This window comes from Lissotriton vulgaris, chromosome 2_1 (genome assembly GCF_964263255.1).
Source record: "Lissotriton vulgaris chromosome 2_1, aLisVul1.2, whole genome shotgun sequence".
Classification (NCBI taxonomy): Eukaryota; Metazoa; Chordata; class Amphibia; order Caudata; family Salamandridae; genus Lissotriton; species Lissotriton vulgaris.
Window position 1 is genome coordinate 143,184,223 of NC_141687.1, and position 26,790 is coordinate 143,211,012.

General features: G+C 47.7%; 1 protein-coding gene across 1 annotated transcript in view; it reads right to left on the reverse strand.

The window, feature by feature from the left end:
- The window catches only part of LOC147729701 (dynein axonemal heavy chain 17-like), a 1,258,223-nt gene that overhangs the window by 15,230 nt on the left and 1,216,203 nt on the right, over nt 1-26,790 (reverse strand). Inside the window, exon 48 of the mRNA XM_086954021.1 lies at nt 3,464-3,665. Coding sequence (XP_086810147.1) covers nt 3,464-3,665 — 202 coding nt within the window. The remainder of the gene's footprint in view (nt 1-3,463; nt 3,666-26,790) is intronic.

Sequence of the window (26,790 nt, forward strand, 5' to 3'; positions counted from 1 at the left end):
TCAGTTTCTCCAACATTTTGCCAGGAGCCGCCAATTGTGAGATTGGTCGCAGATTGCTAAGATCCTCCGGATCTCCATTCGCTTTCTTTTTCAGAGGAAGCAGTGTGGCATGTTTCGAACAATCCGGAAACACTCCCGAGGAAATCGATGTATTCCACCTTTTTATTTCTTGCAGGGCCTCAGGTAGCGAACTGTAAATCTGCAAACCATTGATCCGTTACCTACTCCCAATGGGAAGACATTCTCAATTTGCGAATCGCAATTAGCGAATCGGAAATTAAGAATGCGATTTCAAGGGTTCAGGGGTGTCCAAAGGACACCCTGTTGCACCCCTGAAATTGATCTGTGCACATATGTTGCACAACATATGTGCACAGATCAATTTCAGGGGTGCAACAGGGTGTCTTAATTTCCGATTCGCTAATTGCGATTCGCAAATTGAGAATTTCTTCCCATTCATTCCTATGGGCCTCTAGGCCCATAGGAATGAATGGGGAGGTATTCCTTAATTGCGACTCGCAGGTTGCGAGCCGCAATTAAGGAATTTTAAGAAATTGCTATTTTTTTAGTGATTTCTTCATGCATCGCATTTTGCTATTCCTTAATAGCGAATCGTTATTTTTCGCTATTAAGGAATGGCAAAATGGGTTCTTGATGCATCTGGGGGTTATTGTTACATAAGCTCAATTGCAAAAGTAAACACAGTTGCAAAAAATTAGTGACCACTTTTTGGCATCAGTATATAAGTAATATGGCCCTAGAAGCCCAATCCACAAAACATTTTCAGCCGACATCCAACAGAAGGAAAACATTTCATTAATGTACAGAATTCCTAGATTCTGATTCACAAAACAAGGAGCTGAGGAACTTTATGAGCAGAGATGTCGGTTACGACTGCACTATTTCTGACCGTTTAGAAATGTCTGCATTCATTGGAGAAACAATTGGAGAGGTTAGTAGACAGTTCCAGGAGTTTTGTCCTTGAATACATGCCTAACATCCAACATTGCAGGCTAGTGTGGGAAACACATTTGAGACATTTGTGTATATTCACACCCATTCACCATAAAATGCTGACACTTCGCTTCAGCTCTAAATATGTACTTACATCTTGTGTTAATATAAACTGAAAATCAAAACTAGTCATAGCTGGACACTAATAAGATAGCATCATAAATGTTCATGCTTCTCTGTCACCTAACCCCATAGCGTGATACAGCATACTGTAAACCAAACGAAAAGGCAGCCGTTTGAAGCAATTTAAGTTAAACAGAAATTGGGAAAGACAATAGGGTCTTGCCTGTAAGACCTATTTGTAGCTATTATGTACAGCATTGTGGCTGCTGCACTGCATAGCTAAAAAATAAAGAAATAACAGGCACAATGACACAGCTGCCACATCTTTTATAGGAGTGCACATGCACAGGCCCCACCTAAAAAGGATGGACCCATTTCATGCAATTTTGAACCCTGCAAACAAGGAAAACCTTGCAGCATCATAAAACATTGTAGGCAACCTGGGGTATCACCATGCAGTGCCTGTAACTTGGTTCAGGGATATGTACGGAGGCACCTTAGGTGCCCCCAGCACCCAAAGAAATGTGCACGATGGCAAAGGGGGCTTGCTACGGGCCCCCAATGTCCATCCCGCCCAGCCTTTATATGGCGAGTGAACCGCCCTGGAAAGGCTGGCAGGAGGGACATCCTAATCCCTAAGGTGGTGCCTGGTAGCATTGGGAGGCCCTCCGCCGCACCAGCGGCCTCAAGGAGACTGTCGGATGACTGGCAGTCTGCCATGGAACTGCCAGACATCGTAATGTGGCGGGCGGGGAATGGCCTTCCCATTGCTGGTGAGACCGCCTCCGACAGCCTGTCGGTGGTGGACACGCCTTTATCGTAATGACCCGCTAAGTGTGCAGGATGCGTAGAAATGCTGTATACTGAGAAACTAATAAGCTTTAGATTGTATCTCTATGTTTTAACATGATTGATTCGCTGTGTGGAAAAACTAACTGCAGGTGTGTCAAATGTTAGAATTGTGTGTTGTACGCTAGTGTATTGTAGACGCGAGTTCAGATCTATTCTAGACATGATTTGTCGACGTTCAAGATAGATTAGAGAAGAAGAGATTACTTTCTTCATGAGAGAATTAATTTACTTAACTTTCTTTGAGGCGACTTTAATTTGTCCTGTTACCTGTATGACTTAGATTTGTTTGAACTTTATATTTACTAATGCATTCATGTAATGATTATTGATTGACACTAATTAGATTATTTTGGGTCTGTAAACATTTTAACCTTTTAATAAATCTTTATGATTTGAAATCGTAACCACTCTTTGTCTTCATTGTGAAGCCTAATGTGCTTCACGATATTTACATGTATTGATTTGATGACCACACTCATTGGTGGATTTCGATTGATTAGACAGTACATTAAAGGACCCTCATTTTCATAAATTAAAGGACCCTCATTTTCATAAACAAGTGCCAACAAACCAATATGCCAAAGAAAATATGGCAAGCCTAGTTAAATAAAAAAGAGAACTACAGGAAGGTTAGGTAGAAGTGTTAGTGGATCAGAGGTTTCATCACATACCTCAACAGGAGATGCAGTTACTGATGGGAAGAAACACACAATGGATGGTTCAACCAGTTAGGATGCAGGAGGTAACAGGAGTGTAACAAATGTTCATCTCTTCTACCATTCATTGCCTGACCAATACCGACTGTTGTTTAAGTTAACAGGTGAATGACTGAAAAGTCAAATCAGTTTTGGAAACAGAAGTATGATGGACAGGAGGAGGATAATTTGTGCAAATCAATGCAAGATATGCAATCACAATGCGGGACACCTATGCAACCAGGCCGTAGATTCATGATTATCCAAACGAATGCTGTGCATGAGAATGGATACAACAGCATACATAAGCAAAAGACAATAAATGATTTAAAGTAGTTGATAGTTCATAATGTGCATATCTTGGAATTAAGAGGAGAGAGATACTACGAGGCCGGCAATATACTTCAATTCAGTTATTACTAGGAAAGGTTTGTGGGCGCGGGATGTATGTATTTGCTATTATTGTACCTTCCATTCATAGTTCTTATCTGATAAGGAGCGTTTTCCTCTCAGATTCAAGAACTATTGTCTAATATCTAAATTTCAATAAATCTTTTAAAAGTGAATTGATTGTCATTGATTTCTTTCTAAGAAATACATTAAACTAAATGTATTTAGGCCAGCCAAGTAGGAACAATTTTATTTTCCAATATTCCTTCAGGAGCACCAAAAAGTGTGAGCCATTTTCCAATTTGCCCTTTTATCACTGCATACACATTTTATTCACATGTGTGTTATTTAGCTTAGTATCCTGCAGGAGTTTGCATACATAAAATAGAACTAAAAGACATGGGGAGAGAAAAGATGTTTTACTGCAGCCTATATTTTCTGACATGTACCTGTGAGCCAGCTCAGCAGTGAATGCGATGAGGGTCTACAATGAGGATGCAGCCACGCCTGTGGAAGATCTCCTTTCTGCAAGGCTTTCACTGTCATAGACAGATGTTCTGGAAGTGCAAATGAACCAGCCACCAGGGCCTTTGATAAGTCTGCAACTTGCTGATTTATATAGTGCAGTGATGCATTCATCCAGCGGCATTCCTAAAAAGAGAATTGAACGAAAGAACAAATTATTTCATGCCATGAAAGTAAAACTGAATAGGAATTAATATAAATGTAAGAAAAGCCACTCAGTACCAGAAATGGAAAATACTCTGGAGATAAAATTAATATTTAAAATAATATTTGACTCCATCAAGCCACATTTTTTAGGCAACATATGTTTTTCCTATACTTATAGTATGATGTAAGTCATACACTGCATACTTTATTGAACAATCATGCAGATTGAAAAGGAATAAAATAAACGGCAGTGCACAGTGCAGGTACATAAGTGGTATTTTCTCAGGAAATGTTTAGAACAAAATAGCTATAATTACCTTGTATGCTGAATCATTCTGGAGTGAGTAATTTTTCTAGGATGAAAAGTTCAATATATGTTAAAGTGGTACATGGAAATCAAACCCTTTTGGTTCTCCATTCAGAGGAAAACTGTGGTTTTAAAGGTTGGATCACATACACTGTTTCTATACTTTTTCAAGGTACCAAACGGCACCACTTAAGGCTCATGTATAATATTGTCAAAGTGCAATACCAACTGGACGTGAGATCCTTGCCAAAAGAGTTTCAGTTTCAGAATTTCAGAGTAAAGTAGGAATTTGACGATCCATGGACAGAGAGGGGAGATGCGCTGGTGATAAAAATAAGAAGAGAGAACATAGTCTACATCAGAACCAACATGCTGAAGGTAACTAAGTATCCCCTCTGCCTATCCTTTGGCCTTGAATGATCAAACGGGAGTGCGTGCGGAATTTGAAAGAAGTGACTTCAGATAAAGTAAAACTACACTCCATGAAGATGTACTGCACCATCACTCTTTCAAACAATGCTTCATCGTTGGCTTATGAATCAAGGCAATAGTATTTTTCAAAAGAATCATAAAGAAAGAAGCCAAGACCAAGCAGCACAATTGCAGATCTACCACAAAGTCACCCCTCTCAAGAAAGTAGTAGTGTCAACTCTGGCCCTAGTTGAGTGGTCAATTATAACCTCAAGTGCTGACCTAGTAGCTGCCACGTAGCACTCCCTAACACAGTTAAGAATCATGAAATTTCCTTTTTCGAAGAGCCACACTTTTAGTAGCACCTCTATCGACTTCGAAAAGCTGTCTATCAAGCTGTCTATCCATCCTGTGCTCATCAGTCTCAGAAATATGTTTACCTCTAAACTACTCAGCATCTCCTTTCAGGATAAGTGCAGAGCAGAAAGAAAGTCAGCAATTGAGAGCACTGGTTAAGATTGAATCCCATCGTCCGTGACTAAGGAAAGATTACCCCATTTTAACTCACACTGTCTTTGGAAAAATTGCTAATTTCTCTTCCTCGTCTTACTATTTTGGGAGGTATGTCCATGTGTGTGCTTCTAGTGACATCTCTCAGATAGAGATCTAGAACCTGCATGAACCCTGTGCTCAACCTGATATTAGATTGAGAAAGGAAATGAGATTCCTTTTTCAACCTGGCCACAGTATGCCACTACCTCAGTTTTCTTTCAGGTGCATCTTTAGTTGTATAATGCAAGTCACATGACATAAGGTCATGATCCATACTGAGAATCCAAAGGCAAGAGGGATGTGGCTCTGCCACAGACATGTGCCTTTTAGAATCTTTACATGTTTAGAGGACTTGGGAAACATGATATCAAGAGAATCACAATTCTCCAAAAAGAAACATCAAAAACCTTTAATATATGTTGGATATTACGTCTGTCAGAGATGTAGAAAAATAAATTAATGTCATCATCACTCATTCCACCTCATATGGTGTGACCACATAATTTCCAGTTGAAGCATAAGATGCCACCGCTAATGCTGGTCTACATTATTTAACGTCAGTGAAGGTGAATAACTATTAAAATATTTTGGATGCAATTCGGCAACTGAGAAGTCGTTAACGTTGGCAGCAAATAAATACATTAGAAGACCAAATTTTTAGAAAAAACATATCTCAGAAGCTATTGAAAAGGAGTTTCATAAACACACAGGTAGAGAAACTGACCTTCCTACAATTCTATACAGAAGGAATATAGCTTTCCGAATGATTTAACATTTAGAAGTTGGGCAATACCCAAAGTGATAAACGGTTTGTTCATATTAAAGAAAAGCAAATCAAGGAGCATGGAAACAGATAAGCTGTATATCAAACTCTTGCCACAATCACAGATAAAGGTTGAGTGGGGCGCAAAGTTTCTTTTGACTACTGTGATGTTGTCAGCAATTGAGTAAGATGGTGAGATTGCCCAAGGGGAATCTGCATCTACCCCCAGAAATCTTGGAGTTAATGTAGGTCCATAAACAAGTTAAACCCACAAGATTATGTGAAGGAAGAGGGATCTGATTGTGAAAAACAGAGAGAGAGAAAACACTGGATCCTCTTCAGATATTGCAAACTACTTCAGAAAATGCTAAATCGTCTCCCTTTTTTTAATACTAATTATGGAAAAAGGTTTGTCAGTCATTAATGCACATATCATAATGTGAAAAAGTCAGAATATCATCCAACTAAATAGCTGTGTGTGAATCTAGCATATCTCGCTACTGTCATTTACAAAGTGGTGAAATGAGGCTGGGGAATTCATACGCCAAACAAGACTACCAAATATTCAAAATGGCCCATGTATAGCCCTGAATGTCTTTTCCACTCACCCCCTATGAAATATGGACTCGTTTGTAAGACCCACAGAGACCCAGTGTCGGATGCTGGCTCTTTATACGCAATACCACAGAGAGGTATACCATGCGGAGTCCATGTATTCCCTTACCAGTGGACAAGGGATTGCTCTAGCAATCCCAATATACTCTTTTGGGGGTAGTGTGGCTGAGCAGCCTAAGGCTTATCAGAGAGGAGTGTTAGACATCTGCAAATACACATAATAGTCAATAAATGATGAGTACGACTCAATGAGGAAATCCAACAAATGTATAAAAATAACAAGTATATACATATATGTTTAGGCAGCAGAATCAATACGATCAAGTAAGTACGTTTTATAAGAGGAATACTTTTGCATTTAAAAAGTCGACAGTGCATTTCTTAGAAGCTGTAAAGTTATCCTATGGGAGGAAAAACAAGTTTTGGCATTCAGGTACAGTACAGCCGCTTACGAGACCTATCTGCTAGACAAGGTCGAGGTCCAAGGCCGCACCCATCGGTCACCTCAAGTGGCACTGGGGCGGTCAGATGCAGAGGCGATTTTCAGCATCAGGTAACCAATGTTATCCGATGGAGGTAAAACATGTACTGCATTCGGGCACTTGGCAGTGGCTAACAAGACAAACCATGCAGGACTTAAGGTGAGTATGGGGCATAGTCCAGCAGGTCACCTCGGGCCGCATTGAGGGGGCCAGGTGCAAAGGTGCTTTGCAGTGTCAGGTGCTGTAGGAAGCTGGCTGTCTATATAGTGCACTAAAATGAAGTGCACTGTGCAGAGAATCCAGTGAGACCCAGATTGGTATACAAAGGCAAAAGTAGATAATAATAATGCTCTATTTGTGGTAGTGTGGGCGAGCAGTTATGCTGATCAGATGGTAGTGCTAAGCATTTGCTGTACTCACAGAGGCAATAAAGGATACACACACTCAACAATAAATTCGAGACCAATTTAAAAAAAAATAACACTGATTTTTAAAATAATTTTTCAGACCAAGATCATACAGTTGGATTTCAAGGTACACCTTCAGGATCTGGGTAAGTAAGCAAGGCCAGGTCCAATGTTCCACCAGCGATTCTCTGGAGCATCCCGGAGCAGGGTGCTGAAGGTATTGGTAGCTGGTGAGCTACAAAGAATGGGGCCACCCTAAAACGCACTGCGCATGGGGACTTAAAGGTAAGTCCAAGGGGTCTTATTCGAGGGCGATGGCTGCAAGGGCCTAAGGACCACAGGAAAATAGCTGGTTATGCAGTACCCAGGCCGGCGGGCTGGGTGCTGAGCAGACGGGTCCGCTGGGTGGTGTGTGTCTAGATGTCTTTGTGGACAGGGGCAGGAAGTTGCAGGGATGATTCCAGGACAGCTGGTCACTCACATAGTGGGTCTCAGGGGTCTCAACATCCCTAAATGGGTGCTGGCTTCACGGACAGTTACAGACCAGAATGAACTCTTCGCCTCGGTATAGGTTGCAGGGGTCTGGTGCCCCTGGTATTGGTGCGGTACGGCTCCAGTAGGTCCTGATTTCTCCAAACTTGGTAGGGAGACAGATATGACCCTTCATAGCTGATGTACCTCTTTTTGCTTCAACGCTGCGTTGGAGCCGCCAGGGAGCAGCAAGTCGATACACCAGGTTCAGTGCCTGCAAACTGCAGAAGAGTAGTTCCTCTATTCCAAGGGAGTTTCCTGGCAATTACCAAATGGCTGAGGGTGCTCTGAGGTTCTTGGAGTACACATACCAGCTGGATGAGACCGCACATCACAATTGTCAATTTCTGAAAGCAGCAGGCACAAAATTCTGCATCAAGTACTCTGTTCTCGGATCAGCAGCTCATCTTTGTCCTTACCTTCTTTGTGGCAGCCGAATCTAAAGTTCAGGGACCAGGGATGCCACCTAAATCATACATTTTGGGGCATCAAAGCGATGACAGGTAGTAGCTGCAGTACGCAGGATCTCTCAAGGGTGCAATAAAATGAAGTACACTGTGCAGAGAGTCCAGTGAGACCTAGGGGTTCATTAGTATGGCTGGCGGACTTTGTCTGCCCACCATACCTCCGGGAAACCTGACCGCCCGATAAGGCCACACTGGCAGACGCATGGTGCATTTGTGACATTGCGGCGGCCGCAATGCCACAAAGGCAGGTTGTGCCTTTCATTGCACAAAGTGACAAGCACCGCGCAGTGCCTGCCTCGTTGCTCACTGAAATGCAGGGGGTACCATAGGTACCACTCATGTGCACACCCCACCCCCAGAGTCCCAGGGGGCAGCAAAGGGCCCACACAAGCAGACTCCGCATGCCTTTCCGTGGCGGCAATGCCACCATGGAAAGGCATATTCCTGCCCACATTGTAATATGGCTGGTGGTGTCTAACAGACACTGCCACCATATTGAACACTTTTCCGCCCGGTCGACTTGGCGACTGGGCGGAACAGCAGCGGACGGTCTTTCCGTCCGCCGTGGACCACCCAGCCATTGTAATATGGCCAGGGGTCTTTGCTGCAAGGATGGCGGGTGGATCGCCCTTGCCGAGCCGGCGGCGGTTACCGACGGCAGTTACCGACGGCCCGGCGGGAGCGATCTGCTCGCCATCCTAATGAGGCCCAAGTTTGGTATAAACAGGCAAAAGCAGATAACACTAACGCTCTATTTGTTGTAGTGTGGGCGAGCAGTTTTGCTTATCAGAGAGTAGCAATAAATAAGACATACACCCAAGAATAAATCCGAGAACAATTTATAAAAATAACACAGATTTTGTCATTTTTAGACCAAGAACTATATTCTACAGTAAGTACTTTTTAAAGTTATGAGTTTTTCAAGTACGCAAAATGAATTACTTTTGTGTGCAATTACACACCATTGAAGTCAATAGAATGAAAGAGAAAAATGCATATACAATCACACAGTTGGATTTTAAGGTTCAAATTTGAAATCTAAATCGGTAGCAAGGCCAGGCCAAATGTTCCACTAATGGATTCTCAGGAGCATCCCAGATTCAGCCTCGAGCACGCTGCTGAGATCGTTGCTAGCTAGTGCACTACGAAGTAGGGGACCACTTGAAAACACACTGAATAAAGAGACTTAATGGTAAGACCGAGGTGATCCCCTCAAGGGAGCAGGTCGCAAGGTCCTCAGGACCAAGGGAGCACAGCTGGATCATCATTACTAATGCCAGTCGGGCCGGGTACAGATCAGATAGGTCAATCAGACGACGTGTGTAACAATGTCCTCGTGGTTAGGAGCAGGCAGCATGGAAAGGCACTTTCAGGACAGCTGGGCCACTTACAAAGTGGGTCTCAGGGGTCTTGAAGTCCCTCAACGCATCCTGAAGTCGCAGTCTGGAATGGATTCTTCATCTCGCTGTATGCTCTTGGGGGTTTGGTACCCCAGGTATTGGTGCACACAGCTCCAGTAGATCCTGTGTCTCCAAACTTGGTGGGGAGACAGATCTGATCCTCCAAAGCTGATGTACCACTTTTAGTTTGAGCGCTGCGTTGGAGACATCAGGGAGCAGCAAGGCAACAACCGGACTTCACAGGTTTGGTGCCTGAAGGCTTTAGGGGAGTGGCACCTCTACTCTAAGGGAGTTCTTTGGTGATTTGTAACTCTGGTGTTCTTGAAGACCTCATGAGACAGCCAACCATGACCATCGAGTCCTTAAGGCAGCAGGCAGGGTTTGGCACCAATTTTCTGCAGCAGGGCTTCAGTTTTCAGATCAGCAGCTCTTCTTTATCCTTTTCTTCTCTGTGTCCATCGAATCTAACTTCAGAGTCCAGGGATGCCACCTAAATACAACATTTAGGGGTATTAAAGGGAGTGACAGGTAGTGGGCAATGGGCTACCTATCTAAGAGACCGCTTCCAGTTTTTTTCATACCATTTGAAGAGGGAGGATTTGCAAGAGTGGGGTCCACATCGCCTGCCACAACTTAGGGGCGGTGCTGACTGAATGTGGGCACACCTCCTCATTTAACTAATTTTCACCCCTTTTCTTCCACCAAAGGTGGAGCAGGACTGGGGAGTTTGGATCCCCCACTATCTGGAGGTGCCTGGCTTGGCTTTCAAAAGTGGAAATGCCTTAGAAGCTTCCCAACCGGGCAGGCAATTCCGGCCTGGGGGAGGTGTGAAGCACCTCGCCAAGAGTAGGGGTTGTTCCTGGCCTCTGAGAGCACTGGTCCTCACCCCATGAGGTCAGAAACCTGTCTGGTGGTGGAAGGCTGTCTTGGACTTGTCAGTAACCACACCAGTGCCTGGTAGGTTTTCATGGGGAACCTCTGGCCTGTGTGCATTCATTAATAAATACAACTTTGGCATCTCAGTGCACTCTCTATGGTTTCCCTGTGCACTTACAATATCCATGAATGGACTTGATATTGTAGGGTCATATCTGCGCATGCTGCTAAGTACATCCATGGGATATAGTGTACCCTGCCTTAGGGCTGTAAGGCCTGTGGTAGGGGTGACTTACCTATACCTCATGCAGTATATGGGGGCATGGCATAGAGGGCTGTGTGCCATGTTGACTTTTCAGTTTTCTCTGCATCAAGATATGCAGCCTACAATGGCAGTTTGGATGGTTTTGATGAGGGGTCGCTGGGGTGGCACAATTTGTGCTGCAGCCCCAGTGGACCCTCTTCAGTCCCAATGCCCTAGGTACCCGGGAACCATTTACTAGGGACTTACATGGGTGGCTGAGATTTTGCCAACCGTGGTACAGTTTTGGTTAAGAGATCTGGCATTGGGAACCTGGTTGGAAGGGACCCAGTGCACTTTCAATTCACAATCACATCATACGCCAGGCAAAAGGTGTGGGCTAACCATGTCAAAAGAGGCACTTTTCTATATGACCTCCCTCCAAATAAAAGAGGATGTGACTTACCTTTCCCTAGAGAGTCTTTATCTTCTAAGTGGAAGAACCTGGAAAGGACATCTGCAATGGCATGGTCTGTCCCAGGTCTGTGTTCCACTGTAAAGTACATTGCTTTTAGAGATATAGACCGCCTTAAAAAATTGGGATTTCCACCTTTCATTTGCATTAGCCATCTGAGAAGTCTGTGGTCAGTTTGGACAAGCAAGTGAGACCTAAACTGGTATGGTCTCAGCTTCTTCAGGGACCAAACCACAGTAAAGGCACCCCTCTCAATGGCACTCCAACGCTGTTCTCTGGGGAGAAGCCTCCTGCTAATAAAAGCAACAGGTTGGTAATGGCCATCTACATCGGTCTGGGATAGGACTGCTCCTATCTCATGTTATGAAATAATCAGTATATTTGGATCTACTAGAAAGGGTGCTGAGCACATTGCTCCTTCGGTTTGTCAAAAGCCCAGTTTACCTTTTTAGGCATCTTTGTGGAGGTCAATTATGTGAGGGGGCCACAATGGACCTATATCCCTTCACAAACCTCCTGTAGTATGCACAAAGAATGTAGCAGCGGACCTTACGATGCCGCACCTTAAACCCAGTTCCAAAAGTTTGTAAGTGTCTGTGCAGCCACCCTCGACGTCAGCTGCTGATTGGCGTCGCTGTGTTTTCCAGATCACAGGTAATTTGTTTAGCTTCTGTGGGGGCGCACAGAAAAGAAGTCCAAGAAAACTGTCGGTTTGGGTGTATAAAAGAATCCTTTCTTTGATATTATTCAATCTTTTAAAAGCAGTCACAGTGCAATTAGCAACAAAGTCAACCAACGCGTTTCACTCCCAATCAGGGAGTTTCTTCAGGGCGAGATGAAAGTACAACCGGTAACGCGTACGTGGATCCTCCAGTCGCAAAAAAAAAAATATAAGCTTGAAAGCATTCCTAGTCTTCCTGTTGGTTCAGTAATACTGTTTATATTTTTTCTTTTTTCGCCTTAGAGTGTTCGTGGACCCTGGCAGAACCTCTCAGTATAAATTAGTAGGATCCCTTAATTACGAATATCACGCTCCGGCACCGTAGATTCTTGGTGAAGGAAGCCTGTATCAGTTCCTTCTCCCACAGTAAAACGTTGGTTCGAAAATTGTGAACCTCAAAAGTTTCCCCGTCAGCACCAACGTAGCGGCATGGAGAAACCACGTACGCGTTACCGGTTGTACTTTCATCTCGCCCTGAAGAAACTCCCCTGGTTGGGAGTGAAACGCGTTGGCTTCCTTTGTTGCTAATTGCACTGTGACTGCTTTTAAAAGAATGAATATTATCAAATAAAGGATTCTTTTATACACCCAAATCAACAGTTTTCTTGGACTTCTTTTCTGTGCGCCCCCACACAAGCTAAACAAACCTCCTATAGTACTTTGTCACGCCAGGGAATGCCCTGACTTGGTCCTGGGTGGTTGGAGCTAGTCAGTCTAGAATAGTCTGGGTCTTGGGTTGTAGGGCTTGACCTTGGCCTCGATGTACAAGGTAACCCAAATATACAGTTGTGCCATGCCCTATTTGGCACTTGCTTCTCTTGATAGTGAGGCCTGAACTCTACAGAGCCTTCAGGACCTCCCAAAGGTTGATCAGGCGATCCTGCCAGGTAGAGCTAAAGACAGCAATGTCATCAAGATATGCTGCACTAAAGGACTCCAGCCCAAGAAGGACCTTGTTCACTAGCCTTTGGAAGGTGACAGGGGCATTCTTTAGTCCAAAGGCATCACAGTAAACTGATAGTGCCTGTAAGAAATGGGGTCACCCAAATCTCCAAGGGGGTAGCATGGGACCAAGCGGGCAGGCCAAACTTCGGACGACATGTGAAGCACTCACGCGTACCCACAGACAACACACCAGGCACACCACAAAAGAGGCAGGACACCAGTTTTAGTTGGAAAAAGATAAGCAGTTTAGTAGTGTTTCCAACCTGCAAGGCAAAAAAATGCAAAACAGTAGTGTCACAACAGGACACCAATTGGCGCCAGAGCCAAGTGTATAAAGGGGGGATTATTTACATGGGAAGTAAGGGCTGAGTCTATAAGTCCATGCTGAAAGGAAAAAGGATGGGATCAAAATGACATTAGATCTGGGGCCAATCTGGCGGGGCCAACTCAGACTCTCATCCTTAGGGGTAGGCTGTAATTGCAAAATACCACATTAGCATACATATACATCATGCCCGATCACGCCAACTCAACCCCTGTAAGGGAAAAACATCAGGGCATCACGGCACATCATAAACGGGAGCACCTGTAATTAATCAGCACGGCTGGCCCATTAACCTGGGGCATAACCAAGGGCCTGGCGCCCCTGCAGTAAAAGGGAACATCCAGGTTTACTCCACCCTCCACCTACGGGAATAAAACAACAGGTAGGAAGGCACCTGGCATTCAATAACATCTGAGGTATACACCCTAGGCATCAAAGGTAACCTGGGAACATGGCTTCTCAGCCCCCAACCTGCAACATAAACTTTAGGCAGTGCATTGGCATCAACTCTTCCTTGGTCGCCTTAGGGGAACAATAACCCATGGGCATAGAACCTTAGGCCTACGAACCTCAACATAGGGCAAACCCTTCTCGGGGCCTACACATATAGATGGGATGTCCAGCCTAACCTCCGGGGGCAGGAGCACCTAAAACCTTGTGCCCTATCACAAGGTCTCTTAAGTTTACCAGTCATGGGAGGGGGCGGGCACCGACCCTGTGCCCCATTGCCCTTTCCACCCTCTACATAGGCCCCACTCACCGGCTGCTCCGGCTGTTTTGGCAGGTTTCTCCTTGGAGGTGGGGGCAGGCAGCTTCTCAATCCTGCGCAGGCCACTCGGGGCCCGCAAGGCCTCACTCAGGCCTGTGCTGCCCAACCGGGGCTCCCTCTCGAACTACGGGGACCCCGCAAAACACCTCCTGCTGGCTTCAGGCCTCCCCCGGGAACCCGGGGCTCTCCACAACAGAAAGAAGGGTTCTTTCCGAGGAGAGGGCAGGCACCGGCAATGTGCCTCGAGCCCCCCCCCCTTTCCGCGGCGTTGCCCGGGCCCCTCTTCCTCACGGGGACCCGGGGCTCCAAGATCGGCTGCAGGGCTCGCCTCCCAACGGGAGCCCTGCGGGTGTCGGGCAGCTCTCTCGGGGCCTCCGTACCTCGAGGCCCCTCCTCACCGGCTCTCCAGCGGCAACCTCGGTGGCTTCACCCGGGTTCCCTCTTCCTCACGGGAACCCGGGGCTTTGTGGGCCTCTTCCTGCTGCCCGGCAGGGCAGCCAATCCGTGCGCGGCCCTTCAGGAGTGCGGCCGCAAGGGCCAATGGCTGTGCGGCAAGGGCGGGGGCGCGGCCAATGACGCGGCCGGGCGCCCCCGCCACATGGTCAGGTCGAGGCTGGCTTCTCGGGCCTAGCGCGGCCCTCTCCTCACATCGGCGGCCCTCTCCTGGCGGCGCAAGGCAGCACCAACACTCCTCGGGCTGCGGCGGTGAGGACGATCGCAATAAGGGGTAGGCTCCCTTTCATTAATTATTAATAATGCAGCAAGCGCGCCACAACGAGGGTAGGCTCCTCCAGCGCGATTCTCCTCAGCAGGAGGGCGCTATTCACAGCGCACTGCTCCTCCCTCAGCCCACACAGCTCTCAGGGCCAACAGCACTCCGGGGGCCACACCAGCCCCAGCGTTTCTCTCCCCACAGCACTTGGTAGGCAGTCCTGGGGCAGATTATCTGAGGCAGGTCAGCGGGACACAGTTCCTCAGGGGCACAATCCTCCCCGGGCAGCTCCTCCCAGTCCAGCGCTTCCACAGGGGCCACAACTTCCCAAGTGGGGCGGACAGTCCCAGTACAGATCCTCAGGGGCCCCTTCCTCACCTCCTGGGTGCTCCTTTTACGCTGTGCTGGCGTAATTCACGGTCCCTTAATAGTGACAGGGACCTGGGTGGGCCCTCATAATTCAGGGGCCCAGGGGACAGCAGAGTAGGGGGGTTTTAGGGGTACAGGGCCCAGCTCACAGGCCCATCTGGCTGTAGCACCTCGCAGCAGGTCCCCTCTCTTTCTTGTCCCAGCTCTGACTGACTCTCTGGTGGCACTTCCCCCTTACTTATACCCTCCTCCCAGTCAGTGCCAGAACCTTCTAGAATGTTGGCAAAGCTGGCCTAAACTGGCTCAAGGGGAGGGGGTGAGCACCCTGGATGCCAGGCTTTCTAGACCGCTGACCTATGGCAGTCCAGTGGCAAAACCCATGGCCATGGCATCCATTTTAAGCACAATACATCTCAGTCAGGTGCATTTTTAAAATGGGGAAATTTACAAGTGCTCACACCATTACATGACTTCACATATTAACAAGGTGTCTCACACCACTCATGGCCTATACAGGTTTAATCCCATGGGGAAGACATCCTAGATAAGGGGGTCTAAAGCGAACATTTTTGGGGTAAAAGGCCAAGTCCAACAGTGCCCTTCAGAGGTTTATAATACTGATTTGTCTTTGGCTCAAGTGGTTAGACCTGTTTGCCAGTACTCTGGTGTGAGATCATAAGTACTGAGATATTTAGCTGACCATAACCTGTCAATCAGCTCTAGGAACTGGCTGTGTATCAGTTTGTATCACAGCACTGACACCCCTGTAGTCCACACAAAACCTAATTTCTTTCTTATATACCTGGGAGAGAGCTTTGGGAACTGAAATAACGGGGCTGGCCCAGGGACTCTCTGAGGGCTCCATGACACCTTGCTTACTGCAGCCTTGATGCTCTCTTTCTCATGATCAGACTGCCCGTAGATTATATTTTTGACAGGAAGGCTGTCACTATTTTCCACATTATGTATACTAACATAAAGGGAGAGAGAGAATATATTTGTGTGGATTCGTTCTCCCTGGCTTAATATGTATAAACAACAAGAATCCACCAGTCAGTGCCAAGTGTTCCCTACAGTGGTGGGGAGCACATAGTGTTTTTAAAATACCCCTCACACACCAAAAGGACCCTTGGTGTCATGCTGCATCATTGGGATCTTCGCACCCCTCTATGGGATGCGGCATGCCTACGACTACGCGGGAGCACTTATTCAATGACTATGCGTGGTCCGTGTGAGGGTTGAATGTCAGTGGGTGGTTGGGTTATACGTGAGTGATGAATTAAAAAGTACCTGGATCGTGGGGTGAACTAAAAAAAAAAATGAATATGCCCCCGGGCTGATACTGTTAAAAATGTGAATTTTGAGGTGTTTATGTAACGTTATGTACATCACCTCTTGGGTGCGTCGACAATGTTTCGGAGATCAACTCCTTCTTCAGGACGGGGTGCAAAAATCCCCACCTTACTCACGTTTCTCTATGTAAAAAATTGGTTTTATTTACAGAAAAGTGAAAAAGTAATGCAGGCTAAAATGTACCTACAGCGAAAGTCTCAAAGATTTATGCTATTTGCACACCCTAGGAAAAGAGGGGGAAAAAAAGAACAAAGATATTGCCATCCGCTCCTTATATCATATTTGGTTCAGTGACCTGAGAAAAAAATATATATATACAGTGTGGGTTGCAATCACTAGACAAATGTTGTCATTCTAACTGTGATGGTGACCCTGTAATAAAAAGGACAAAGACATGACATACACACAATTAACATAAAACACATGCTCTATTATTGTGCTTCAGTGACTCTGGGACTTATATTCTGTGAGGAGGATAATCAAGGAAGTTTAGAATGCATACTTGTTTCCTCAATTTTATAAGCCTCATGAGCCTCCTAAGTCGGGGGTTCTCGTGCCAGTCTGCTACCTATAAGCAATACAAGGTATCAGCATTGTAACTACTTATAGAGTATTGGTTGGTCTTCCGCTGGTTTTTTGTATCATACTCACGAGTCCTAGTGGAGGATTTCTCCTTGTTCCCCCTCACGCGGCTCCGCTGGGAATGCGGTACTCTGTGTGGAGAGCTCTATATATACCTTACTTGGATGGTTTAATTGGCTCGAATTAGTAGTTAATCACCATTCAGACCGGATGGTATATACTGCCCATGTTTGGGTGTTCCGGCGTTTTTCATGGTTGCAGGCGGCGTCTATTGTATTGGGGCAGAGCGGCTGCGCATGTGTTTTCGCTATCAGTATCGTGCGCAGGCGCGTTAGAACATGGTTGATATAAAGTGCGCATGCGCGAGTGCCAGACACACGGGTCTCTACCTTGAACTATGCACGTGTGTTCTGAGAGCTGCTCTCTCCTGTTAATCTCCTGAGATACGTGGGCAGCTATGAAGCAATGCATCCTGAGGGTTGATCTCTCCTGTTAATCTCCTGAGATACGTAAGCAGTTATGATGCAATGCACTCAGTATAGTTAGACCGTTTTGCATAATGCAACATGGCAAGCAAACAGATAAAAAATATATATATATATCTACACTACTATTATAAAGAGAGAGCTGTAACCTTTGAGGCGGGTAAGCTCAAGAATTACAGCACCAATCACAACACCTAATACAGCATTGTAAAGGTTAGGGTAAGCAGATGGACATAGGCTATACACCAGCAAAACATATACTTTAGAAGGGCAAAGTACGTTGTTTCACAAAGTAGTCCCTTGGAAGTAGCTAAACATGAGCAATGGGACCCCCTCAAATATATAAATTATGGCCCTGGAACCGAGGGGAACAAGAATACACAAAGCAAGAAGGGTGTTCCTACAGTGGCCGTATCATTCAATAATGTGTGTACATCTCTGAGTAATCAAAAAGGCAGTGACAGAAGGAGGTAAAGTGCAAACAAAGTTCATTCAAAAAAATATTTATTTGTTATTTTTTTATATAGATATAAATTCATATAAATACTATTGTTGATCAAAAAATCTTTTTTTATATAATGGGTAATACATATATTAATTGAAAAAGTTCATAAAGAGCAAAAAACAGTCATAAAAACAGCAGCAAATTAGCAGGTCCCCTGAAAAACAATCATACACAGCAGCTCGCTCACGTGCTAACAATCATTCTACATTCACACCACATACAAAGATGGAGAAGGAACTGGATTCCAAATAGCAAGATGACTACGCTAATGTGATCCAAGGGCACCAAGGTGTGATTGTTGGCCCTTGTGGCGGGTCTACGCGCGTTTCGGTGGATCAAGCCACCTTCATCAGGACCTTGTTCATCAAATTGTGCAGATATCAGGGGATCAGACAAAAGGAAAAATGGCAAGGAAATAGGTCAGCTATCACTAGAACGAGTTCTATTTCAGAATTAGGAGGTAAAGTCACATGAAGTGCACCGCATCCATAATGCCAAGTCAGATGTAGTAGGTGACCCTCAGAGCTTCATCTTAATATCTTGGATACCAAATTCTGTGTGGAAAGCGGGACGAGCGAGTTGTTTCCGTTTCGGTGGGAGTTCTGAAGAGATGCTTTTATTTCATAAAATCAAGAGGACGGTCTCAGGGTATGGCAGTCCACGTAGAGGGTTAATTCCTGTAACATTTCAGTCTATTTACCAATGGTGATAATATATCAAATGAGTAGATATTCTGTAGAATAATTGACACTGTTCAGCCACCGCGACCCTTCGTATCCGGTGTGCAACGACCAAATCCCTCCGCGTTCCTGAGACCCTCCGGAAGTAGCACCAGCTCTGAGGTGGGCGTGTGCGTTCTGCGAGGGTGGGTGTGTGGGTGGGCGTGTGCGTTCAGCATTCACCATTGTAACATCTCAGATGCCTGCAGCCTGAAAACAGCGTCCTATCACAGTGAGATTAGCGTTTGTGCACGTCGTGAGGTGTGCGTGCCGTTCAGCGTTGTTGTGGGCCTGTGCATTCTGAGACGCCCGCTGCATTGTAAAGCGGGGGGGGGTCGCGTTCGGGAAGGTTTGCCGTTGGACGCGGCCGCCGTGTGTGGCGTATCTGTGCACCACGCCATCTTTGGGGAGTGCCTGAAGCGACCAAGCCGGGACAGCTCAGGGGCTTTGGCACACTGTCGCTTTCGGAGAGGACAAACACACGCTCAGCCTTCTTAGAAGCCAGGACGGTAAATTTTTATTTCATCCCTGGACAAAGTCGGGACGAGCTGCTAGTAGATAATAAAAACAAATAGAGTACTATCTGGGCGCCATTTATTTATGCCAGTAGGCACAGAAGGGGGCAGTGATAGGAGAAGTGTAGTTGTTGCTCCTTCACAACCGGTAATTAACCGGCACGTATAATGAACTCATGGTTGGTTGGATAGTGGTAGTATGACTATGGCTACTACCCTGCGGATACTGGTCCTACACTTAGTGTATAGTTAGAAAAGGGGGGACTTAATTCAGTTGGCCCCATGGTATGTCATCATTAAGGCCCATGATGTGGGTTACCAAACGGAACACCCAGTGTTGTTCCTTTTGGAACAGGCCTGTATCAGACTAGCTGTTCAATCACCCTCCAATTCAGGTCGTTTACACAATGTTGGGCTTCCAAAAAGTGCGTTTCCATCTTCGTGGTGCTTTTCTTGCACCTTACATTACTCTTGTGCTCACTCATTCGTGTTTTGACTGCTCTTGTTCTCATCCCAACATGTTCAAGTCCGCTAGGGCAAGTGATCAGGTAGACCACGTTTTAACTGTTACAGTTGGTCAGTTTTCTCTGTTCCAATGTTGTGCCATTCCTGAATGTCAGTTGCTTGCTTTTTTTAGTGAGGTCACAACTACTACAGTTCCCACTTGGAAATTGTCCTTGTATGCCGTGCAGTGACGGTGTGAGTTGTTGATTCTCTTTTGGACGGGTATGGACTAGGATGTCCTTCAGGTTTCTCCCCCGTCTATGTGCGAACATAGGTTTCTCAAAGTCTAGTACTCCACAGGTTAGTATTCGCCAATGTTTATTGATGATCTTGGAGACCTCGTTTGAGTGTGTATTGTATGTGGCTACACAAATTGGTCTCTTCTGATCTGTATTTGTTTGGACCTTATCCTCCAGGAGGGCATCCCTATTATTGTTCCTAGCCCGTTTCATTGCTGAATTTATTATACGGTCTGGATATTGTCTCTGTTGTAGCTATGCTTTTAGATCCATTGCCTGTGTTTTGTACTCAGTCACATCAGTACAGTCCCTCCGTAGGCGCAGGAATTGGCCGTACGGAAGATTTTCCCGGAGGTGTCGGGATGAAAGCTGTCAAATCTTAGAAGACAGTTCCTGGCGGTGGGCTTAAAGTGAGTGGTAGTCTTGAGTGTGCCCCCTTCAGGATAGATATTTCATCTAGGAACACGAGAGATTCATTCGAGACCGAGCTCGTAAATTTCAAGTAGGCGTTCTGGGTATTCTGTCACTGATTGCAGGTCTCCTTGCCAGACGGCGAAGACGTCGTCAATGTACCTTTTCCAAATGTGAATGTGCTTCCTGAAAGGGTTGTCCACATTCAGGATTTTGTTGGTTTCTAAGTGGTGGACATACAGACCAGCTAGGCTTGGAGCAAATGTGCTGCGACTGCCCATGCTGGTCCCATGGCTTTGGAGATAGATGGTTGTGTTGTACTGGAAGTAGTTTTTAGTGAGTGCTATTGAAATACACTCTAACACCACTCCTCTGGGTGTCTGGTATTTCCATGGTGTGGTGAATAGTACTTCCTCGATTATGGAGAGTGTCTCGTCGTGGGGCCATCTTGTATACAAGCTCTCTACATCGAGGCTCAACAGTAATTGTGATCCTGGGTCAAAGGGTAGATCCTTCAGTAATTGGAGGACGGCCTTGGTGTCTTTGAGGTACACAGGCCACAGACACGTAACTTATAGTTGGTGGTAAATAACGAATCCTAAAAAGGGAAAAGCACTCATTTGAGTGCTCCCTACATTGGAAATTCGGTAATTTACCGATTCGGTATTTTAAGGAATCGGTAATTTACCGATTCCTTAAAGTACCAAATCGGTAAATTACTGAATTTGCCATTTAGGCCACCTACATCTCAGTAGCCTAATACCGGTCGGTAAAGGTACCGACCGGTATTGGGTGACCTACATCTGGCCCTTAGTCACTGTTACCACTCGTCAGACCGGTGGGCGGTTTCGCAGCCGTGGCAAGAAAAACCAGCGTGCTTTCAAGTTGTGCATATCTAATGGCCAGATTGTGAAGCAAACACAGGTACATGCCTGAATAGGGGCAGGTGTCAGACATTCTTGCACATCAGGGAAACGAAAAGTGCCTAGACACCAGGTGCCGGTGTCAGACCGGCATGCAGTTTTGAAGCTAGGAAGCTGTGAGAACAGGCAGACTCTTTTCAACTGCCCCCGCCGGCAGTGCACACCATGTCACAACCAGTGCCAGTGCCAAACAATATGAGCCGGCAGCTCTGAACCAGTTTGTACAGGGACGGGAAGGACCAAGAACCGGCTGTGGCAGGCGGGGACACAGGGAACTCCGAGGCCATGGAGGCGGGAGCAGGACAGAGCACAATGCTGGGCATGGGCTGGCGGAGCCTGCCCGGGGCTGCAATGAATGGCAGCACTCACTCGCCACACTGGAATCTTGATCTGGCTCCCTTGCCAGCAGGGTGTGGGCTGTGTTGATGTAGTGTGTGAGCTCTGAGGCTGTGCTGATGCCATCACTTGAAGTGGGAGTTGCGGGAATGTGTGGGGGGAATGGATAGGTGGGACAGCAACCCCTAAAAACAAGTTTTCCTATCTGGATAATTAGTGGGTGCTATGAGGGTTACCCCACTCTTGCCCAGGCCTCACCTACTCTGCATCATTCCTTCTGGAACGTTCCTCTCCAGTGAGGTTGGGTCCTTCCCTCTCAGGTGACCGCTTGCAAGGGTCCAGGAAAAGGTCAGATCCTGTGCAGATGATCCCGACAGCAGACAGAGGATTGTGGAGGAGCTTCAGGAAACAGGGAATCCTGAGTCCTCCTGGAAAGGGATGTGCAGACCAGGTTCTGCTGCAATGTGCATGGCCAGAACACAGGAAAAATTCCAAGTATACTGTGCATGCCCAGCACAGGCAACACTAAAGTCCGACCTCTGTAGTGCGCATGCCCAGAACATTAGCCCCAATTGCACACTTTAACACTGCGCTGCATCTCGCGCATGCTCACAATTTAAAAGAAGCTGCTCCTTCGAGACGTCTTGAAATAAACACCTCTTTATTAGCAAAAATGCAAAGATGGCACAGTCTTTTCTATTTCTACTATCTATATATGAATATTCCCTGAATATTTGCGTTTTATGCCCAATTTGGACATTATGTGGTCAGTTCACAGAGGCATGTAAAGGAGCACTACGTGAGTACTGCTTTAAGTACTGTCGAATCAGCCACGGCTCGTGCAGGGCATTACGCCGGGCGGTGACGTCAGGCAGAGGAGGGGCAGGGTGGGGGTTTGTAAAATGCGGGATATGGACGATGTCAGGTAAATACCGGAAAAAAATTGTAGCGCGCGCTGCATCACATTTAGCGAAATTCTTTTTTTTTTTTTTGGTACTTACCTGACATTGTCCATAACATTCGCACTTGCCCCCAGCACCCTTCTTTGTATCCATACACCATCATACTGTGCTCCCCTCATGCCAACCCCATATCAACCACAGACACATATTCTCTCTTGTTGTGGTCATTTGTTGGCCGCAGTTTTATTTTTTATGGGATACAAACTGTAAAATTTAGACATCATTTCGGTGTTTACTTGTTTCAGTCTCTTCAAACCCTTGGGGGTCGTTCATTTGCTTGCCTTTGGTTGGATTTGTGTTCCCCTTGAAAAGGGGAGAAGGGTAGCGTCAGTCCCCGGAGTTAGGCCCTAACTCGCTACCTTCTGGTTCCGATTGTGCCCTGCCATCCGGCAGGGGCTGGGCTGCGAGCGCCGTCTCCGTTTTGCTACCCCGCTTTTCCGGTAAGCCACCTCACCCAGTTTGCGGCATCTGAAGGTGAGTGGTCTTACCCTCTGGCCCTTCTAGCCAGATCTCCCAGCCGTGAGGCATCCCAAGGTTAGTGTTCTTTTCCTGGCACACCGCCCTCCGGTGTGCATGATTACCAACCCTAATCCGCGTAGTTCTCCGCCACGCTTATCCCTATGTTACAGCCTGCGACATTGCTGTCCCTTTGGTGTGGGTGGGTGGGAATTTAGGTCTGCTGCTGCTCCCCGCTCAACCGTGGACGTGACGCTGACCTGGGGGAGCAGCCTTATATCCCCCTATTGTCCCCATGTCCCTCCAGGTGCCTCATACTATTGGGGGATTCAAATCGCGCTACCCCCTCCCATTGGCCTGCTGACCCTCGTCTCCTACTGCTTGGGACAAGGGGGGTGAATACCTGGGAGGTTCCCGCCCTTTGCTGGTAGCGCGCCCAAATTGGGTGCGCTACTTGCCTTGCCTTTGTGGGGTGAGGGGGCATGGCGACTGTTATGGCGCCGGCTCTCGAGCCCCCCCTTCGTGGGGACAGCCTCTGCTCTAACATTCGCACTTGCCCCCACCACCCTTCTTTGTACCCATACACCATCATACTGTGCTCCCCTCATGCCAACCCCATATCAACCACAGACACATATTCTCTCTTGTTGTGGTCATTTGTTGGCCGCAGTTTTATTTTTTATGGGATACAAACAGTAAAATTTAGACATCATTTCGGTGTTTACTTGTTTCAGTCTCTTCAAACCCTTGGGGGTCGTTCATTTGCTTGCCTTTGCTTGGATTTGTGTTCCCCTTGAAAGGGGGAGAGGGGTAGCGTCAGTCCCCGGAGTTAGGCCCTAACTCGCTACCTTCTGGTTCCGATTGTGCCCTGCCATCCGGCAGGGGCTGGGCTGCGAGCGCCGTCTCCGTTTTGCTACCCCCCTTTTCCAGTAAGCCACCTCACCCAGCCGTGCGGCATCTGAAGGTGAGTGGTCTTACCCTCTGGCCCTTCTAGCCAGATCTCCCAGCCGTGAGGCATCCCAAGGTTAGTGTTCTTTTCCTGCACACCGCCCTCCGGTGTGCATGATTACCAACCCTAATCCGCGTAGTTCTCCACCACGCCGAATGGGAGGCTCCCGTCTCCCTTCGGCTCCCCCTTCGACTACGCCGTGAACTCTCTACTTGCACCCGGCTAGCACCATCGCTCCCCAGAGATTACTCCAAAACAGGCCCATTCCCTCGCCCGACAGGTGTACGCCGTCTTTGGTGAATAGCTCGGGGCGGCCGGTGTGAATGAGCCCATGCCTGACGAACGCCAGGCCGTTTATCCTGCAAAATTTACTCACTGCCATGTTCAGTTTCTTGCGGGAGTTGTCTACCGCTTTCTGTGACTCTGCCCCGCGCCAGACTTGCCGGCCGATCACTTCCGACCACACGATCGTTGATCCCCGGAATGCCCTGGCTACCTCTGTCAGGTCTCTCTGCACACTGTGGAGGAGCGCCCGCCTCCCTAGCTGTGCCAAGTCGTTGCCCCCCAGGTGTATTATCAGGACATCCGGGTGCCAGGCTGCATCGGCCCTGAGCCCCTCGAGCGCCGCCATGAGCTGTTCCCATCTCATTCCCGGCTTGCCGAACCACCGGATGCACGTGTCCGCCGGTGCCCCTTTCGCCTTGCATCCCCCGTCCCGCCACCAGTCCTGCATCCGAGAGATGAATGAGTGCCCCACCACCCATACCAGGCGCGGTCTCCGTCCTGCCAAAGGAAGGAAACAGTGTCACTCGTTGTGCGGCCAGGGCATGGTCCCTTGTTCCTGGTCATAGCAACTGTGGCCTCACATATGTCTTGTAGGCCCGTGACCTCCATCGTCCCACTTCCTTGATGCCTGATTCGGGCATCCCGAGCATTGCCGCCGTTGTGGCTGCCCCTATCCGGAATGAGTGGGACCCGAAGGCCGCCGGGCGCAGCCCTGCCTTGCCCAGTGCCTTGCGCATGACAGACGTGAATTGGAACCTGCTTAGCTGCGTGCCGTCCCTGTGCCTGAATAAGGGGCCTTCCCCTGCCGGGCGTACTGCCATAAAAGCCATCAAGCAGCAAACTGCGCAGCAACCCTGGTCCTTGATGCACAGTAATTTAATCTTGGTACCTTTGCCTGTTTGGTCGGTCTTTGACCATCTTAGCACGATCTCCACCCCGTTGTCTGTGGGCGTTACATCCCTTGCCTGTATGCATCTGTCTGCTGTCCCCCACTTCGTGGGGGCCACTACCTCGCTGATGCGGAAGGCCCCAAAGAAAGTGGTGGCGAAGGCCGCCCGAAACAGCGCTAGCTCGAATTGGTCGGAGACTGCCCCCCCCAGGGCGCCGAACAGTACTCGCAGCCGTGTAAAGTCAATGGGGTGCCTCGCGTCCTTCCTTGGGCCTTCCTTCCTCTTCCACCCCTTCATAGCTGCCTTGATGTAATGTGACGCCACGGGGTTCTGGCCCGTCTCTATCCTTGCGAAATGTGCCACCGCCGCTAAGTGCGCCTGAGCCCATGACCTGGATTTTCCCACCCGGAATGCCCATTGGATGAAGTGTTCCGCTGCCTTGCGTGTTGCGCCCTCGTCCTCTAGGGATGTAATCTCACCCACGCGCATGACTGTTTCCAAGTACCTCTTGTATCTCTTGGCCGCTGTGGGAGTGAGTGCCTGCTGTACCAATTCCCTCAGGTCCGCCCTGCCAGTTTCCAAAGGTGCTCTGGAAACGGGGTCTTGTGCTGCTCCGCCCCGGGTGCCAGCTGCCTGAAACGCGCTGTCTGCTGTCTTGATAACGCGTCTGCCACTTCGTTCTCCACCCCTGCTATGTGGCGTGCCCGCAACTCCATGTTTCCTTCCAGCTGTAATGCAACCAACCTACGCATTAGCCGGAGCGTGTCTGGGCATCTGGCCGACCCCTTGTTAATCGCCTGCACCACCCCTTTATTGTCGGACCACAGCGTTAGTTTCAAGTTCTGGAGCTGTTCGGCCCATACCGTCATGGCTACTATTATGGGGAATAGCTCGAGGAATGTGATGTTCTTGGTGATGCCCTGCTTGTGCCAACTGCTAGGCCATGCTTTAGCGCACCACTTGCCCCCCAGGATGGCCCCAAAGCCTGTGCTTCCTGATGCATCTGTGTATAACTCTATCTTCTGGTTGTCCAGCCATCCCTCGCGCCAAATGAGCGTGCCGTTGAAGTCCCTCAGGAAGGAGTCCCACATGCTCAAGTCCTTCCGGACTTCCGTGTTCAACCTGACACGGTGGTGCTTTTTGGTGAGTCCCCGTGTTAACTGCGTCAATCGCCTAGCGAATACTTTGCCCGCAGGTATGACTCTGGTTGCGAAGTTCAGTTTGCCTATCAGGCCCTGGAGCTCCCTCAGTGTTGCCTTCCCCCTGCCGCATAGCTCTCTGATGTCCTTTCTGAAATCTGCTACCTTGTCAGCCGGGAGCCTAGAGGTTCCCGCCACGGAATCCAACTCTATCCCTAAAAAGGTGATGGTGGTGGTTGGCCCCTCAGTTTTTTCTTTTGATAGGGGGATCCCTAACTCCTCTGCTAGACCCGTGAATGCCACCAAAGTGCTCGCGCACTCGGTAGATTCTGCTGGGCCCGTGAATAGAAAATCGTCTAAATAGTGGATCTTGCCCCCCGCTGGGTGTCTGTCGTGCAATGCCCACTCCACGAAGGTGCTGAAGATCTCAAAGTAAGCGCAGGATATCGAGCATCCCATGGGCATGGCTTTGTCCACATAGAT